This window comes from Procambarus clarkii, chromosome 70 (genome assembly GCF_040958095.1).
Source record: "Procambarus clarkii isolate CNS0578487 chromosome 70, FALCON_Pclarkii_2.0, whole genome shotgun sequence".
In the NCBI taxonomy this organism is placed as follows: Eukaryota; Metazoa; Arthropoda; class Malacostraca; order Decapoda; family Cambaridae; genus Procambarus; species Procambarus clarkii.
Genome location: NC_091219.1, coordinates 3,703,096 through 3,721,934, shown reverse-complemented (window position 1 = coordinate 3,721,934; position 18,839 = coordinate 3,703,096). Strand labels below are relative to the sequence as shown.

Here is an 18,839-nt window from a genome sequence, read left to right as displayed (position 1 = left end):
CAGGGGAGTCCACTCTCACTGTATGTAGAGGACAGATAGAGGTTTGAGGCAAACATATTGTGTGATTATTTGTGTTATGTGTTAAAGGGGAAACATTTTTATTGGAGTGTCGATGGGTTGCAGGTTTGACTTTGGGGAAGAAGTTGCTGAGAACTTCGAAGCCAGCACAGAGGGAGTAGTTGATGAGACTCCAAGGTAGTGGAGCAGAGGACCTCGAGCTGTGAGGAGAAGCAGTGAAGAGGATTGTCACGTGCTTCTGTAGAGGTGATGTAGCAGTCTGGAGATCTGTAGAGGAACCTAGCAGAAGGGTGAAGCACCGTAGTTGCTCAGGGAAACTTCATGATAGCAGCCTGGAGGAGCTGCAGAGGATCCTGGTAGTGAAGCCCGGAAGAACCTGAAGATATCAGGGTAGTGAACTTCCAGAAGTGGAAGGGAAGTTCTGGTGGATTACTTGTAGGGAGTTGATAGTGTTTGGTTGTCATTGGCGTGCAAGATGCAGTGAGAGGTGAGTGATTGTTGGCATTCTTATGTCAAGGAGTGTTTTATACTGAAGTTTAGAGTTACAGTCGTAGGATGGATTACCTACAGACGTATGCGTTCTAGGACTGATAGAGTGATCGATTGATCATTGTTGTGTATCAATGAACATTTATACTGACATATGTTATTGCATTCAAATGCTGATTTTCTTTGTACACAATTATAGATACATATATATATTCTCTTGCTGATGGTGCAACAGTGTATGTAGACTTGATCAACTTAAGGAGGTTGATAGTATCAGGTGGTGAACCAGGAGATAGGATACAACTTGATAAGCTGATGATAGAGTTCTGATGGAGTTGGAGTGCAACCTGATTGTAATATTATAGAGTATAGGATTCATTATTTTTATGTGTGTATGTATCGTGTATGTGCTTTGTCCAGTAAATGTATCCCAATTTGCTGGTGTTTACCCTTGTCCTAGTGGGGCTTCCCAGGAAGTAGTAAAGAAGGAGAGAGAGAAAGAACCAAGAACCACTGCTGTGGACAGGGTAGAAGGTAATACTAGTAAGTCATAGGGGATTGAGGAGATCATATCACCTAAGGAGAGAGTGGAGAGTCACAGCGGCTCGAGTGGGTGTGTGCACGTGACAACGAGGCTAAGCGTTGGAGCCGCATCCCCTAAACGTGTGACGTTGAGCCCCTCTCCAAGAGCCAGAAGTGCCAAGGGTGATCTCCTAGTATAAGCACTCTACCGAGTTGTGGGTTGGGTTGTCCATAGAGAAGGATCAACGACGACAACACCACCAACCCACAAGACTATAATAAATTGGGGGCCTGTCCGGGAGAGTGAACTGACACACCCACACCCGGTCCAAGAGTGGATTTGTACACCCTTGCTAAAAGAGATAAACTGTGTGACCGCAGGTGTATACTCTCTCTCTTGGGAAGACTCACAGGACAAGATGGATAAGGTGAAAGCGTTTGTGGAGTCAGGCAAGCCTGAGGACTTGGAAGGTTGCACGAGGGATCAATTGAAGCAAATAGCAGAAAAATGTGGCATTAGGTTGCAAGCATCTAAGGTGGCTGGGATGAAGGATGAGATCCTTAGACAGTTGAGAGCCAGAAGTGAAGCGGCAGAGCAAGGAGCCCAAAAAGGAGCTGAAAGTGGAAAGGAGGATGATGGGCAGGATGAAGTGAGATCCCAGGGATCGAGTAGGAGCAGCAAGAGTAGCCGCAGTAGCAGGAGTAGCCGAAATAGGAGCTTGGAGAGATTCCAGTTAGAGCTCCAGATGCAGCGTGAGGACAATGAGAGACAGTTCCAGCTGGAAAAGATGAGATTAGAACTCCAGATGGAAAATGAAGCCGAGAAGGAAAAAGAGAAAACCAGACTGGAAGTAGATAAAGAGAAAACCAGACTGGAAGTAGAAAAGGAGAAAACCAGACTGGAAGTAGAAAAAGAGAAAACCAGAGTAAGAGAACTGGAGTTGGAACAAGAAAAAGAAAAAGCCCAGGTCGATAAAGAAAAAGAGAGAACAAAACAAATGCAGATAGAAGCGAATAGAACCTTGGCTGAGCAAAGGATCGAACATGGGTTGCCAGAGAGCACCACCCAGGTATCACACCCACCAGATGTTAGGGTTAGGGAGAAGGACATTCCCTTGTTTGTTCCCAAAGAGGCAGAAAGATTTTTCGAGCATTTTGAAAAAGTAGCCAGCATCAAGGAGTGGCCACAGGAGGAATGGGCCCAGCTGGTCCAGTTAAGATTGACTGGTGCAGCCAGGGAGGCATACACCCAATTGTCACTGGAAGAGTGCCAGGATTATGCCACAGTAAAGAGCAGCATATTGCGCTCGTTTCAGTTAACCCCAGAAGCTTATAGGAAGCGCTTCAGAGAGATGATCAAAGTTGGAGCGTGTACTTTTGCTGAGACAGCAAGAGATCTGGAAAGACGATTCCAGAAGTGGATTGAGGCTGCTGGAGTTGGATCTTACGCTGACCTGAAGCAACTGATGGTCATGGAGAAGTTCTTGGAGATGATGCATCCCGAAACAAAGTTCAAGATCCAAGATGCAGGGATAAAGGAGGTGAAAGATGCCGCAGATAAGGCGGATATGATTACTGAAGCGTACAAGAGCTTAAGGGAGAACAGAGTGAGAAGCGAGGCGAGACGCAGCAATAGCAGACCCAGTGGAGTCTGGGGAGGAAGAAGTTTTGGGGGGCAGACAAGCAGACCAGCTAGTTTTAAGCCCCAGGAAGGAAAGTTGCCGAGTCCGCCTGCTGGAGGTAAGCAGGAAAATAAAAATGTACAGAGGAGACAAGAGTCCAATGAAGCTCCTCAGAGTATGAGTAGTACATCTGGCCCGAGGAACTCCAATACGAGTGGGCAGAGTCAGAACCACTCGGGGGCGTATAGGAGAGATTTCTCCCAAATGAGATGCTACAAGTGCAACAGATCAGGTCACATGATGCGAGATTGTCGGCAGAGCAAGAGAGTCGTGACCCTAACGACATGTGATCCCCGGAAGAAGTACGTTGATGTACAACAAGACAAACCACAGAAGGTAGATTTGATGAACGAGCGGTATAGGCCGTTCATTAGTAAAGGTTGGGTCGGCATAGAGGGTCAACCCGAGGTGGAGGTTAGTATCCTCAGGGATACTGGAGCCAATCAGAGCTTGATTCTGAGAGGCCTAATAAGAAATGATCGACTGTTAGCTGGCAGTAGGAGGATAAAGGTTCATGGATTGTTGTCTAAGAGTGACATGCCCGTGTGTGCTGTCCAGTTGAAGTCAGATTATTTGTCGACGGAGGTGATGTTGGGAGTGTGCCCCAACATACCTGTTCCAGGAGTCCAAGTGATCCTGGGGAACGACTTGTGTGGGTCCAAGGTGTTGCCAGAGCTGATAGTAAAAGCTATGCCGGAGGTGAACCAGAAGGACCGCGGTACAAGTGGAACGCCGGACAAGATAGATCTAGCCAGCATCCTTGAAGATGAGGCAGAGGACAGTCAAGTCATCGTATACCCGGCCTGTGTAGTGACAGAGTCGGACGTAGCCGCCGAGGAAGACATTGGAGATGATATAGCAGTGTCGACTCCACCAAGGGAGGAGGTCAACATGGACATGTCTGGGCTGTTCGATGAAGATCCAGCTCAGAAGAATGAGGATTCGAGGAGACAGGAAGTGAAGATGACCCTACCTGAAAAGTTCAGGGTGAACCGAGCGGACCTTATTAGGGCTCAGAAAGAGGAGTTTATAGATCTAATCAGGGAGGCAAAAGGGGGAAACTCATGTCCGGAGTCCCCCGTGTATTACTACTTGGACGATGACGTACTAATGAGGAAGTGGCGACCGGACATGGCCGGCGCAGATAAGGTATGGTTGGAGAAGCACCAAGTGTTAGTGCCGAAGGAGTTTAGGGCGGCTGTGTTAGAACTAGCCCACTCCGTAGATATGGCAGGGCACTTAGGAGTGAAGAAGACCTTAAATAAGGTGCAGGAGCACTTCTACTGGCCGAACGTGTGGAAGGAGGTAAAGAGGTATTGTAGGACATGTTTGGCGTGCCAACGTGCAGGTAAGCCGGCTCCGGCTATACCAAAGGCACCCTTAAAGCCCATACCGGCATTTGGCGAGCCTTTTGAGAGAGTCTTGATAGACTGTGTAGGTCCGTTGCCAAGGACCAGAAAAGGCCACCAGTACTTACTGACCATAATGTGCACGGCCACCCGTTTCCCCGAGGCAATCCCCCTGAGAAGAGTGACGTCGAGAGCCGTTCTGGATAGACTACAGAACTACATTGCGTGGGTAGGAATGCCCAGGGTTATCCAGACGGACCAGGGGAGTGTCTTCCAGTCGAAGTTGTTTAGGGAAACTGTGAAAGGATGGAGGGTAGAGCAAGTGCGCTCGTCACCGTATCACCCTCAGTCGCAGGGAGCATTGGAGCGTTTCCATGGAACGCTAAAGAGCTTGTTGAGGATATACTGCGCAGAGGAAGGGAGTAGTTGGGACGAGGCATTACCATCCGTGTTGTTCGCCATCAGGGATGCGGTAGTAGAATCACTCGGATTCACCCCATTTCAACTGGTGTATGGACACTCCGTGAGGAGCCCAGTGGGCGCGCTGAAGGAGCAGCTCACCGTGGATAGGCCTAAGGTGGACGTGGGACAATATGTGAAGACTTTTAGAGAGCGACTCTCTAGGGCCAGAGATTTGGCCAAGGAAAATTTGAGAATATCCCAGGCAGAGATGGTAAGGTACCACGACAGGAAGGCGAAGGGCAGGAAATTTCAAGAAGGAGATCAGGTGTTAGTCCTACTACCGGTAAAAGGAAGTATATATGAGTCGAGATTTTGTGGACCATATACCATCCAGAAGGCGTTAGGGGATGTGAATTATGTAATCCACATGCCAGATCGTCCGAGGAAGTCACAGGTTTGCCACGTGAACATGATAAAGAGGTACTATGACAGAGATAAGCCTCTAGGCGATGAAGAACAGATGGAAACCCCATTGCAGGCGACTGTGCTTTGTGTAGGAGACGGCAAAAGGATAGAAGAGGAGAACTGTAAGTTAGAGAGGGCCGATGGCGCGAAGATATCAAATACAGAAAGCCTGGCCAAGATAGGTGAGCGTCTGGGTCATTTGGAGGATGACCAACGCCAGGAACTAGTGGAGATCCTACAGAGGAATAAGTCGTTATTCACGGACGTGCCTAGAAGACACCGCGGAACGGTGCACGAAGTGAATGTAGGGAGTGCTGATCCCATCAAGCAGCACCCTTACAGAGTTAACCCGGATAAAGCAGCGGAGAGCAGAAGTGAAGTATCTGCTAGATAACGACTTGGCAGAGGTTAGCGACAGTGACTGGAGTTCGCCGTGCCTCCTCGTGAAGAAGAGTGACGGCACGTACCGGTTCTGTACCGATTATAGGAAAGTGAATGCAGTCACGGTCGGTGACTCGTTTCCGATACCGCGCATAGACGATTGCATAGATCGGATTGGGAGTGCACGGTATGTCTCGAAGATAGACCTGTTGAAGGGATACTACCAGATTCCCCTGTCCGAGGAAGCCAAGAGGATCTCAGCGTTCGTGACACCCGACGGCTTGTACCAATATAAAGTGGTGCCGTTCGGAATGAAGAATAGTGGTAGTTGTTTTCAACGAGTAATGAATCAGGTATTACAAGGCGCGACTGGATGTGCAGTGTACATCGATGATATTGTGGTGTTCGCTGATTCCTGGAAGGATCACGTGGATCGACTTTTAGATTTGTTTGATCGGTTGGAGAAGGCCAACATGACGATCAACTTAGCAAAAAGCGAGTTCGGGAGAGCCCGCCTGGAGTACCTTGGATATAAAGTAGGGCAAGGCGAGGTTGCTCCGGTAAGAACAAAGGTGGAGGCCATTGACAACTTCCCGGTGCCCAGGAGTAAGAAAGAATTGTTGAGATACCTCGGTATGGTTGGGTATTACCGGAAGTTCTGTGAAAATTTCTCCACCATAGCCGCTCCTATGACGAGTTTGCTATCAAAGAGCAAGAAGTGGGAGTGGAATGGAACAGCACAAGAAGCGTTTGAGAAGACCAAAAGACTGTTGACTGAGGCACCTGTACTAGTGTCGCCAGATTTTGAAGCGCCGTTTACGTTATTTGTAGATGCCAGTGATATAGGGGCCGGAGCTGTACTGACGCAGCAGAATGATGGAATTTACCGCCCCGTGTCCTTCTTCTCGAAGAAGTTCGTTAAGCACCAGAGGTCGTACAGTACAGTCAAGAAAGAGACTTTGGCCCTGGTGATGGCATTGAAACAATTTGAAGTGTATGTGAGTGGGGGAGGACACGCAGTGACGGTGTATACAGACCATAATCCCCTAGTTTTCCTGAAGAAAATGAAGCATGCAAACCAGAGATTAACCAGATGGTTTTTATCGCTCCAAGAGTATGACCTGGTGATAACGCACATAAGAGGGCGAGACAATGTAGTGGCTTATGCGTTATCTCGAGCCTAGCCACTAGAATAACTCTCAAAATAAGGGGAGGGGAGTGTTATGATCTCAGCCTGCAGGAGAAACGAGTCTCCCTCCTTGAGAGTTATTCATCAAGCCTGACCTGATTAGAAGGTCTAGCAAATATTGAGGTGATAACGCATATGTAAAATAGTTGCTTGGATAGGATAAACAATTTAAGATTATGGGCAGTGTAGAAGAAAACAGATAAATGACTGGTTAGGAGATGTGGACATTTTGCTGGAGGCGTGAGGCTCGCTTTTGGAGGGGCTTTGGCCTCACTTGAGTGCCAGACATCGCAGGGGAAAGCCGCGCTCCGTTGAGCTCCCGTCAGAAGGGAACCCCAAGTGATATATCTCGAAGAGAAGAGAAGTATGCAGATGTGCCAGCTGTAGAATCGAGCTGGGAACGTTGTGGTCTCAAGTCCTGGTCGACGAGCAGATATTAAATCGCCCAGAGGCATTATTGTGGGCCGTGGAAGCGCCCTGACCAGACGTCGTCAGAGGGAGAGCGCCCTCGACCAGATAATCTGTGGTAAGCACGATATACGCCAGTTCATAGTGATTGCTTGTAGTTGGTCGTGTGCCCAGCGACAGTAGCAATGTATATTTATAAGTTAGACATGTTTTAATAAGGCAGAAGGCCTGAAATTAGAGAGTGGAGAGGGAGGAACACGGAGCGACGTCCATCCCCTCTGAGCGCTGGCGGGCAAGTGAAGGAGCCCGGCTCCTGATGGTGAAGGAACCTCCCTGAGTGAGGAGGCCCGCCGGGCGAAGTGGAGTATGGACCCGCCCAAAACGGGGGAGTCCACTCTCACTGTATGTAGAGGACAGATAGAGGTTTGAGGCAAACATATTGTGTGATTATTTCTGTCATGTGTTAAAGGGGAAACATTTTTATTGGAGTGTCGATGGGTTGCAGGTTTGTCTTTGGGGAAGAAGTTGCTGAGAACTTCGAAGCCAGCACAGAGGGAGTAGTTGATAAGACTCCAAGGTAGTGGAGCAGAGGACCTCGAGCTGTGAGGAGAAGCAGTGAAGAGGAGTGTCACGTGCTTCTGTAGAGGTGGTGTAGCAGCCTGGAGATCTGTAGAGGAACCGAGCAGAAGGGTGAAGCACCGTAGGTGCTCAGGGAAACTTCATGATAGCAGCCTGGAGGAGCTGCAGAGGATCCTGGTAGTGAAGCCCGGAAGAACCTGAAGATATCAGGGTAGTGAACTTCCAGAAGTGGAAGGGAAGTTCTGGTGGATTACTTGTAGGGAGTTGATAGTGTTTGGTTGTCATTGGCGTGCAAGACGCAGTGAGAGGTGAGTGATTGTTGGCATTCTTATGTCAAGGAGTGTTTTATACTGAAGTTTAGAGTTACAGTCGTAGGATGGATTACCTACAGACGTATGCGTTCTAGGACTGATAGAGTGATCGATTGATCATTGTTGTGTATCATTGAACATTTATACTGACATATGTTATTGCATTCAAATGCTGATTTTCTTTGTACACATTTATAGATACATATATATATTCTCTTGCTGATGGTGCAACAGTGTATGTAGACTTGATCAACTTAAGGAGGTTGATAGCATCAGGTGGTGAACCAGGAGATAGGATACCACTTGATAAGCTGATGATAGAGTTCTGATGGTGTTGGAGTGCAACCTGATTGTAATATTATAGAGTATAGGATTCATTATTATTATATGTGTGTATGTATTGTGTATGTGCTTTGTCCAGTAAATGTATCCCAATTTGCTGGTGTTTGCCCTTGTCCTAGTGAGGCTTCCCAGGAGGTAGTAAAGAAGGAGAGAGAGAAAGAACCAAGAACCACTGCTGTGGACAGGGTAGAAGGTAATACTAGTAAGTCATAAGGGATTGAGGAGATCACATCTGATAAGGAGAGAGTGGGGAGTCACAGCGGCTCGAGTGGGTGGGTGCACGTGACAACGAGGCTAAGCGTTGGAGCCGCATCCCCTAAACGTGTGACGTTGAGCCCCTCTCCAAGAGCCAGAAGTGCCAAGGGTGATCTCCTAGTATAAGCACTCTACCGAGTTGTGGGTTGGGTTGTCCATAGAGAAGGATCAACGACGACAACACCACCAACCCACAAGACTATAATAATTGGTACATATTACTATACGAAAAAATGATTGTTCTGAAAGTTTGTTTTGATACTATCTAGCTGAACAGAGGGCGTGCATTGCCAAATATGTGTGAGGGGGGTCTGAATGTGATCCTGACATGCTCTTACCTATTGAATTCTGACAACCCAAATCATCCATTTTCATCCTGTACCCCAGAACATTTCTTTTGTCAATATGGATGACGCTAGCTCCATTTGTGTGGCCTCCAACGACGAACAGACAAACAGCCAGACACACACACAGATATTCTCTCACACTTTGGAGTACGTAACATAATATATGTAATGTGTCTCGACTCAATAAGATTCTTCTTTTGAGTTTATATTTCAGGTAAAAATGTCTATAAATATTGAACATTTATTGGTTCTTAGTCTTGGAAATTTTGACCGAATTTGTGCTATATATTATACTGGATGGGTATCCAGCGATGCCTAGGTCTGTCTGTCTGTCCAATTTGACCATATATCTATCCTTCCACCTATCTCTCTATTTATCTATCCGTCCATCCACCTATCTCTCTTATTATTTAACCATTAATCTATATATATAATTAATGCATCCATCTATCTATCTCGGTCTATCTATCCATCTATCTCGGTCTATCTATCCATCTATCTAACTATCTACTCATCATATATTTAAGAATCTATATATATTCATCTATCTTTCAATCTACCTATATAGCAATCCATATATTCATCTATCTATCTTTCTCTCTGTTCACCTGTACGTCTATCCATCTGTCCAAACATCTACACCTCTGCCTATTTGTCTATACATCTATCTATCCGCCTTTCCCTTTATACATCCATCTATCCATCTATCGACGTGTAGAAGAGTGTAAGAACTCTTGTATATATACATAAATAAATAAAATAACTAAATAAATAAAAATACGAAAATATCTATCCATCCATCTACTCATCCATCCATCTACTCATTCATCTATCTATTCATACATCTATCCATTCATCTGCCCTCTCTGTCCATTTATCTATACACAACTGTCCATCTTTCCATCCATCTTTCTCTCCACCTGTGCAGCCATTTATCCATCCATCAATGCAGCCATCTGTCCATAAATCTATTCATCTAACTTTCTATCCATCTATCTCACTATATCTACATCTTGCTTTCTTTTCATCTATCTATCCATGCACCTAATCAACTTTGTATCCATTAATTCAACCATATATCTGTTCATTTAACTATCAATCTATATATTCGTCTACATATCATTGTACCTAAACATCCAGCAATCAATACATCCATACATCTATCAATCCACTTATCTGTCTATTCATGTTTCCAGCCATCTATTCATCCATTAATCTGCTGTCAGTCTCTGTCTCTAGATATCTTTGTCTCTGTTTCTCTATATCTGTCTGTTTATCTGTTCATCAGAGAGAGCTCTGATGAGAAATATAATTGTCTGTGTGTTGGGTGTCAACAGTGAGAGGATGTTACGATCCTGGGTCCAGATGGATCCTGGATCCAGATGGATCCTGTGTCCAGATGGATCCTGGGTCCAGATGGATCCTGGGTCCAGATGGATCCTGGGTCCAGATGGATCCTGGGCCCAGATGGATCCTGGGTCCAGATGGATCCTGGGTCCAGATGGATCCTGGGTCCAGATGGATCCTGGGTCCAGATGGATCCTGGGTCCAGATGGATCCTGGGTCTAGATGGATCCTGGGTCCAGATGGATCCTGGGTCCAGATGGATCCTGGGTCCAGATGGATCCTGGGTCCAGATGGATCCTGGGTCCAGATGGATCCTGGGTCCAGATGGATCATGGGTCCAGATGGATCCTGGGTCCAGATGGATCCTGGGTCCAGATGGATCATGGGTCCAGATGGATCCTGGGTCCAGAGGGATCCTGGGTCCAGATGGCTCCTGGGTCTAGATGGATCCTGGGTCCAGATGGATCCTAGGTCCTGATGGATCCTGGGTCCAGATAGATCATGGGTCCAGATGGATCCTGGGTCCAGATGGATCCTGGGTCCAGATGGATCCTGGGTCCAGATGGATCCTGGGTCCAGATGGATCATGGGTCCAGATGGATCCTTGGTCCTGATGGATCCTGGGTCCAGATGGATCCTGGGTCCAGATGGATCCTGGGTCCAGATGGATGATGGGTCCAGATGGATCCTGGGTCCAGATAGATCCTGGGTCCAGATGGATCCTGGGTCCAGATGGATCCTGGGTCCATATGGATCGTGGGTCCAGATGGCTCCTGGGTCCAGGTGGATCCTGGGTCCAGATGGATCCTGGGTCCAAATGGATCCTGGGTCCAGATGGATCATGGGTCCAGATGGATCCTGGGTCCAGATGGATCCTGGGTCCAGATGGATCCTGGGTCCAGATGGATCCTGGTTCCAGATGGATCATGGGTCCAGATGGATCCTTGGTCCAGATGGATCCTGGGTCCAGATGGATCCTGGGTCCAGATGGATCATGGGTCCAGATGGATCCTGGGTCCAGAGGGATCCTGGGACCAGATGGCTCCTGGGTCCAGGTGGATCCTGGGTCCAGATGGATCCTGGGTCCAGATGGATCCTGGGTCTAGATGGATCCTGGGTCCAGATGGATCATGGGTCCAGATGGCTCCTTGGTCCTGATGGATCCTGGGTCCAGATGGATCCTGGGTCCAGATGGATCCTGGGTCCAGATGGATGATGGGTCCAGATGGATTCTGGGTCCAGAGGGATCCTGGGTCCAGATGGCTCCTGGGTCCAGGGTGGATCCTGGGTCCAGATGGATCCTGGGTCAAGATGGATCCTGGGTCCAGATGGATCATGGGTCCAGATGGATCCTTGGTCCTGATGGATCCTGGGTCCAGATGGATCCTGGGTCCAGATGGATCCTGGGTCCAGATGGATGATGGGTCCAGATGGATCCTGGGTCCAGATAGATCCTGGGTCCAGATGGATCCTGGGTCCAGATGGATCCTGGGTCCATATGGATCGTGGGTCCAGATGGCTCCTGGGTCCAGGTGGATCCTGGGTCCAGATGGATCCTGGGTCCAGATGGATCCTGGGTCCAGATGGATCATGGGTCCAGATGGATCCTGGGTCCAGATGGATCCTGGGTCCAGATGGATCCTGGGTCCAGATGGATCCTGGTTCCAGATGGATCATGGGTCCAGATGGATCCTTGGTCCAGATGGATCCTGGGTCCAGATGGATCCTGGGTCCAGATGGATCATGGGTCCAGATGGATCCTGGGTCCAGAGGGATCCTGGGACCAGATGGCTCCTGGGTCCAGGTGGATCCTGGGTCCAGATGGATCCTGGGTCCAGATGGATCCTGGGTCTAGATGGTTCCTGGGTCCAGATGGATCATGGGTCCAGATGGATCCTTGGTCCTGATGGATCCTGGGTCCAGATGGATCCTGGGTCCAGATGGATGATGGGTCCAGATGGATCCTGGGTCCAGATAGATCCTGGGTCCAGATGGATCCTGGGTCCAGATGGATCCTGGGTCCATATGGATCATGGGTCCAGATGGCTCCTGGGTCCAGGTGGATCCTGGGTCCAGATGGATCCTGGGTCCAGATGGATCCTGGGTCCAGATGGATCATGGGTCTAGATGGATCCTGGGTCCAGATGGATCCTGGGTCCAGATGGATCCTGGGTCCAGATGGATCCTGGGTCCAGATGGATCATGGGTCCAGATGGATCCTTGGTCCAGATGGATCCTGGGTCCAGATGGATCCTGGGTCCAGATGGATCCTGGGTCCAGATGGATCCTGGGTCCACCTGACTGTGGCAGATGGACCGGGATCGAGTGGCATTTGTTGACATACAGCTGATGTAGGGACTCTTCACTTATGTGTGCATTTTTGGTGTGATAGGCCTTGAATGTGTTGGATTATACGTTGGATTAGTGATATTTAAATTATAGAGTTTTTAGATTAGTTTGGTTAAAGAATGAATGTTAATTGTGTGGTACGTTTATACGCAGGATTGCTCCCAAATTTAAAATGGCGGTAGAATACGTCCTTGCCAGATGTAAGAGCATTTTGATGCTCCTACATCTATAGGTTTCCACTGAACTCGAACCAATGGTTTCACACAATGCCCCCCCCCCCCCATGCACTGTGGCTCAGTCATCAGGGTACACCTCTATCAATACACAGAGAGTGTGGGCCTGGGAACACCCAGCACATAGGTTCGAACCCTCGCCACGGCTCCTACAGATTTTCTCATTGATACATCACGAGAGTGATTACTCTCTGTGTATTAAAGGAAGAGCGTCAGAGGTAGAACATTCCAAGATGACTGAGCCAAAGTGCACGTGGTGGATTGTCTGACACCCTGGATAAGGCTTCAATGGAAGGCTCAGGAGTCCTAGAGGGTGCAGTAGTACCCAAGGTTGCAATTGTTTTGACCATGTCGTGGCCTAGTCTGGAACGTGCGCCTGGTAACTCACAGCACATTGGTTAGAACCCTCATGGCGGCTACTACGGCTTATCTATTAATCCGCCTCTTCGTCTATTCATCCATCCCTTTAACTACTGTCTGTCTCATTCTCTTCCTCTATCTTTATCTCTGCCTCTCTCTGTCTATCTCTCTCTAGCTGTGTTTTTGTTTCTGAGTTTCTGTGTATGTCTCTCTCTCTATGTTTTTCTGTCCCTCTGTCTTACAATAGTGTTATGTGTGGGTAGTCGGCAGTGGGAGCAGCTCAGTGGTGTGAAGAACTAAACAAACAATAGTTACCCTTACTCTGGTATACAGCAGTTTGCTTGAGAAACTTTGACGCTGTGTGAGAATTGTCTGTTTGATGTGAGTAAAGGCAAATTATTCACAGCTGGAATTTTATATCAATTTTCACAAATTAATGAATAATGTGGCAGATTACTATAAAACTATTTTTTATATGAAAAATTTGGCCCCCAACTTTGAACAGACAGACATTCTCTCATATGGTATAATTATAAAATATAAATATTGCATTTTGACACATAAAAATTGTGGTGTGTTGTATGACATCAGTGTTATATAATGTTGGGATGCATAAATGTCATCCTTACCAAACTTATTTGCAGCGTTAATGTTTGCTCCAGCGTCGAGGAGGAACTTCACAATGTTGTTGTGACCAAATACGGCTGCTAGGTGAAGGGCTGTCCAGCCTGTCAACAGACACCACAATTGTTATTACGCATAAACCGTCACGATTCCTGTACTTTATGTAAATATTGAAATAATCTGTTCTAGATGAACATTTGTATATACTAGTAAAGTGTACAGACTCTAAATAGTATGCAAAATTATTTTCCACCCTAAATTTAAGAGAGAAAGATCATGTTAAAATTTTTAAGAATAGATCACTATTAAAATATCCGACATCTGAACAGTTCTTATTTGATAATGTATTACTTGTGACGAGAGCGACAGTGGTGCTATTGTCATGCCCGAAACGCTGAGTGTATTAGTGGTTTGAACCATAGTATATACTTGCCCTACCTACAGATCCAACATTCTTCTCGTATACCATTTTGTATGTATGTGATTTTCCCTAATAAATATTATTATTATTATTATTATTATGTACATAAGAAGAGCATTACCGGGACTTTAATTATTAAATAATAATAAATAATAATTATTTATTAATTTAATTATTATTATGTACATAAGAAGAAACTTTACTGGGGTGAACCAATAGCTCCAGTCTTGCCATCGTCAGTTAACCAATATAACCTTTATAAGAATCGTATGCCATAGAAGTTTGTGAATAAAATGTTGGTAATACTAGCTCGAGGCAAGATAATCATTGTTACCATCACCATACAGCCAATATATCCATAACTGGTATGTAACTGATGATATTTGAGAATGGCTGATGGAGGCATGAGGAACATTGTTGTCGTCATCAGTTAACAATGACCTTCACAGATACTCTGAACACCGCCATTCGCTATCTTATCATGCAAGCTTAAGGCATCAACAACACCATGTTACGCCCGATAAATATTATTATAATTTATGATATCCTGCTTCACTAGTTGTTATCTAACCATACTGACTTGAGAAGAGAGTAACATTGTGGTATCATTGTCAGATAAACAAGATGATTATTGAGGATATCCTTCATCTGGTGATGAGGACATCACCAGATGTCGTTCCATCCCCAGGTTAACCTACTTTCTGAGGTGTTCATCATCCTACAGTAGCCAAAATCTAGGTGAGTATGACCTGTTACTGAAATCAATGTTAGAAAAAGCCCTCAACCTCTCTCTTGATGACCTACAGTGGAAACAAGCCTCTCTTCCCCTAAGACATCGGGGCCTCGGAGGTCGAACAGCAACGCATATCACCTTACTAGTCTTCCTGTCCTCCTCCTCGGTATCCGACGACCTTGTGAAGGAAATTCTACCTGCCAACTTACATCAGCTGGCAGGTGTACACGATCCCAATTTTATATGCTGTGCCACAGAGTGGCCCTCTCGTGCAGGCCCATCACCTCAACCACCATCCCCAAAAGCCCACAAGCAATCCAGCTGGGATGGCCCCATTGTAGACCAAGTTGCTGCAACAACACAACACGACATAGCTCGCCTAACAGCAGTAGCAGCCCCATATGCAGGGGATTTCATGTTAGAAACCCCAATGTCATCAACTGGCACACGTCCCACACCACACGCCTTCTGAATTGCTGTGGCCCACCCCCTTGTTGCCCCAATCCACACCATATATAAGTGTTTTTGCGGAGACGTGGTGGCCGACAGATACGGCCACCATGGCCTACTCTGCCAAAGCACAGGGGGATGGCACTCGAGGCACAGTGAAGTTAACGACATCATCAGGAGGAGCCTCACCACAGCTGGATGCCCAGCTGAAAGAGAGCCCCATTACCTTACGCCCCACAACTCTGATGCTCTTATTGGTCGCCCGGATGGTATCACAGTGAACCCCTGGAAGAACGACAAGCAGTTGGTGTGGGACTACACGTGCGTATCAACCCTGGCTAACACCTGGCTAACATTGGTTTCAGTGTTACACAACCAGGTGGCACTGCCACCCACAGGGAAGCAGCCAAATCCCGTAAGTACAGAAAACTGGATCACCACTACAATATTGTCCCCATTGCTTCTGATACACTAGGCGCCTGGGGTAAAAGTGCCACCAGTTTTATTTAAAGGAACTGGGTTCTATGCTAATTGAAACATTATGAAACCCTAGAGCTGCCAGCTTCCTTTTCCAGCGCCTCAGCGTGGTGATACAGAGGGAAAATGCACACAGCATTCAGGGTTCCTGCCCTCCATCTGAGGACCTGGAGGAACTCGACAACTTATGATATGCATTTTTGTGTTCAGTGAGAATCCACAAGGTCTTCTCTGGAAACTTCTTATTTTCTTCTCCGAGGCTATGGGTCCCCACTTTCACCAAAGGTGGTACCCTCACAACTTATATATATATATATATATATATATATATATATATATATATATATATATATATATATATGTCGTACCTAGTAGCCAGAACTCACTTCTCAGCCTACTATTCAAGGCCCGATTTGCCTAATAAGCCAAGTTTTCCTGAATTAATATATATACTATAATTTTTTCCTTATGAAATGATAAAGCAACCCTTTTCTCTATGTATGAGGTCAATTTTTTTTTATTGGAGTTAAAATTAACATAGATATATGACCGAACCTAACCAACCCTACCTAACCTAACCTAACCTATATTTATAGGTAAGGTTAGATTAGGTAGCCAAAAAAAGCTAGGTTAGGTTAGGTTAGGTAGGTTAGGTAGACGAAAAAACATTAATTCATGAAAACTTGGCTTATTAGGCAAATCGGGCCTTGAATAGTAGGCTGAGAAGTGCGTTCTGGCTATTAGGTACGACATATATATATATATATATATATATATATATATATATATATATATATATATATATATATATATATATATATATATATATATATATATATATATGTCGTACCTAGTAGCCAGAACGCACTTCTTGGCCTACTATGCAACGCCCGATTTGCCTAATAAGCCGAGTTTTCCTGAATTAATATATTTTCTCTAATTTTTTTCTTATGAAATGATAAAGCTACCCATTTCATCATGTATGAGGTCAATTTTTTTTTATTGGAGATAAAATTAACGTAGATATATGACCGAACCTAACCAACCCTACCTAACCTAACCTAACCTATCTTTATAGGTTAGGTTAGGTTAGGTACCCGAAAAAGTTAGGTTAGGTTAGGTTAGGTGGGTTAGGTAGTCGAAAAACAATTAATTCATGAAAACTTGGCCTATTAGGCAAATTGGCCTTGCATAGTAGGTTGAGAAGTGCGTTCTGGCTACTAGGTACGACATATATATATATATATATATATATATGTCGTACCTAGTAGCCAGAACTCACTTCTCAGCCTACTATTCAAGGCCCGATTTGCCTAATAAGCCAAGTTTTCCTGAATTAATATATTTACTATAATTTTTTTCTTATGAAATGATAAGGCAACCCTTTTCTCTATGTATGAGGTCAATTTTTTTTTATTGGAGTTAAAATTAACGTAGATATATGACCGAACCTAACCAACCCTACCTAACCTAACCTAACCTATATTTATAGGTAAGGTTAGGTTAGGTAGCCAAAAAAAGCTAGGTTAGGTTAGGTTAGGTAGGTTAGGTAGACGAAAAAACATTAATTCATGAAAACTTGGCTTATTAGGCAAATCGGGCCTTGAATAGTAGGCTGAGAAGTGCGTTCTGGCTATTAGGTACGACATATATATATATATGTCGTACCTAGTAGCCAGAACTCACTTCTCAGCCTACTATTCAAGGCCCGATTTGCCTAATAAGCCAAGTTTTCCTGAATTAATATATTTTCTCTATTTTTTTTCTTATGAAATGATAAAGCTACCCATTTCATTATGTATGAGGTCAATTGTTTTTTATTGGAGATAAAATTAAAGTAGATATATGACCGAACCTAACCAAACCTACCTAACCTAACCTAACCTATCTCTATAGGTTAGGTTAGGTTAGGTAGCCGAAAAAGTTAGGTTAGGTTAGGTTAGGTAGGTTAGATAGTCGAAAAACAATTAATTCATGAAAACTTGGCTTATTAGGCAAATCGGGCCATGCATAGTAGGCTGAGAAGTGAGTTCTGGCTACTAGGTACGACATATATATATATATATATATATATATATATATATATATATATATATATATATATATATATATATATATATATATATGTCGTACCTAGTAGCCAGAACTCACTTTTTGGCCTACTATTCAAGGCCCGATTTGCCTAATAAGCCAAGTTTTCCTGAATTAATATATTTTTTCTAATTTTTTTCTTATGAAATGATAAAGCTACCCATTTCATTATGTATGAGGTAAATTTTTTTATTGGAGTTAAAATTAACATAGATATATGTCCGAACCTAACCAACCCTACCTAACCTAACCTAACCTATCTTTATAGGTTAGGTTTGGTTAGGTAGCCGAAAAAGTTAGGTTAGGTTAGGTTAGGTAGGTTAGGTAGTCGAAAACCAATTAATTCATGAAAACTTGGCTTATTAGGCAAATTGGGCCTTGCATAGTAGGCTGAGAAGTGCGTTCTGGCTACTAGGTACGACATATATATATATATATATATATATATATATATATATATATATATATATATATATATATATATATATATATATATGTCGTACCTAGTAGCCAGAACGCACTTCTCAGCCTACTATGCAAGGCTCGATTTGCCTAATAAGCCAAGTTTTCCTGAATTAATATATTTTCTCTAATTTTTTTCTTATGAAATGATAAAGCTACCCATTTCATTATGTAAGAGCTCAATTTTTTTTATTGGAGATAAAATTAACGTAGATATATGACCGAACCTAACCAACCCTACCTAACCTAACCTAACCTATCTTTATAGGTTAGGTTAGGTTAGGTAGCCGAAAAAGTTAGGTTAGGTTAGGTTAGGTAGGTTAGGTAGTCGAAAAAACATTAATTCATGAAAACATGGCTTCTAAGGCAAATCGGGCCCTGCATAGTAGGCTGAGAAGTGCGTTCTGGCTACTAGGTACGACATATATATATATATATGCGAACAAGCCTGAATGGTCCCCAGGACAATATGCAACTGAAAACTCACACCCCAGAAGTGACTCGAACCCATACTCCCAGAAGCAACGCAACTGGTATGTACAAGACGCCTTAA

At 44.9% G+C, this 18,839-nt stretch overlaps 2 protein-coding genes across 2 annotated transcripts; both read left to right on the top strand.

Moving 5' to 3' along the window:
- The first annotated feature begins 10,801 nt into the window (after nt 1–10,801).
- Nucleotides 10,802–11,302, top strand: LOC138356141 (putative uncharacterized protein AFDN-DT). The gene has a single exon (XM_069311887.1). It carries the CDS (start codon nt 10,802–10,804, stop codon nt 11,300–11,302), a length of 501 nt encoding a protein of 166 aa, XP_069167988.1.
- A 282-nt stretch (nt 11,303–11,584) lies between these two features.
- LOC138356140 (putative uncharacterized protein AFDN-DT) lies at nt 11,585–11,941 on the top strand. The gene has a single exon (XM_069311885.1). The coding sequence runs from the start codon at nt 11,585–11,587 to the stop codon at nt 11,939–11,941; it is 357 nt and encodes a 118-aa protein (XP_069167986.1).
- The last annotated feature ends 6,898 nt before the right edge of the window (nt 11,942–18,839 follow it).

Bases quoted from the DNA above. Each gene is read 5' to 3' on its own strand.
- LOC138356141 (XM_069311887.1), top strand. From the start codon at position 10,802: ATGGATCCTGGGTCCAGATGGATCCTGGGTCCATATGGATCGTGGGTC.
- LOC138356140 (XM_069311885.1), top strand. From the start codon at position 11,585: ATGGATCGTGGGTCCAGATGGCTCCTGGGTCCAGGTGGATCCTGGGTC.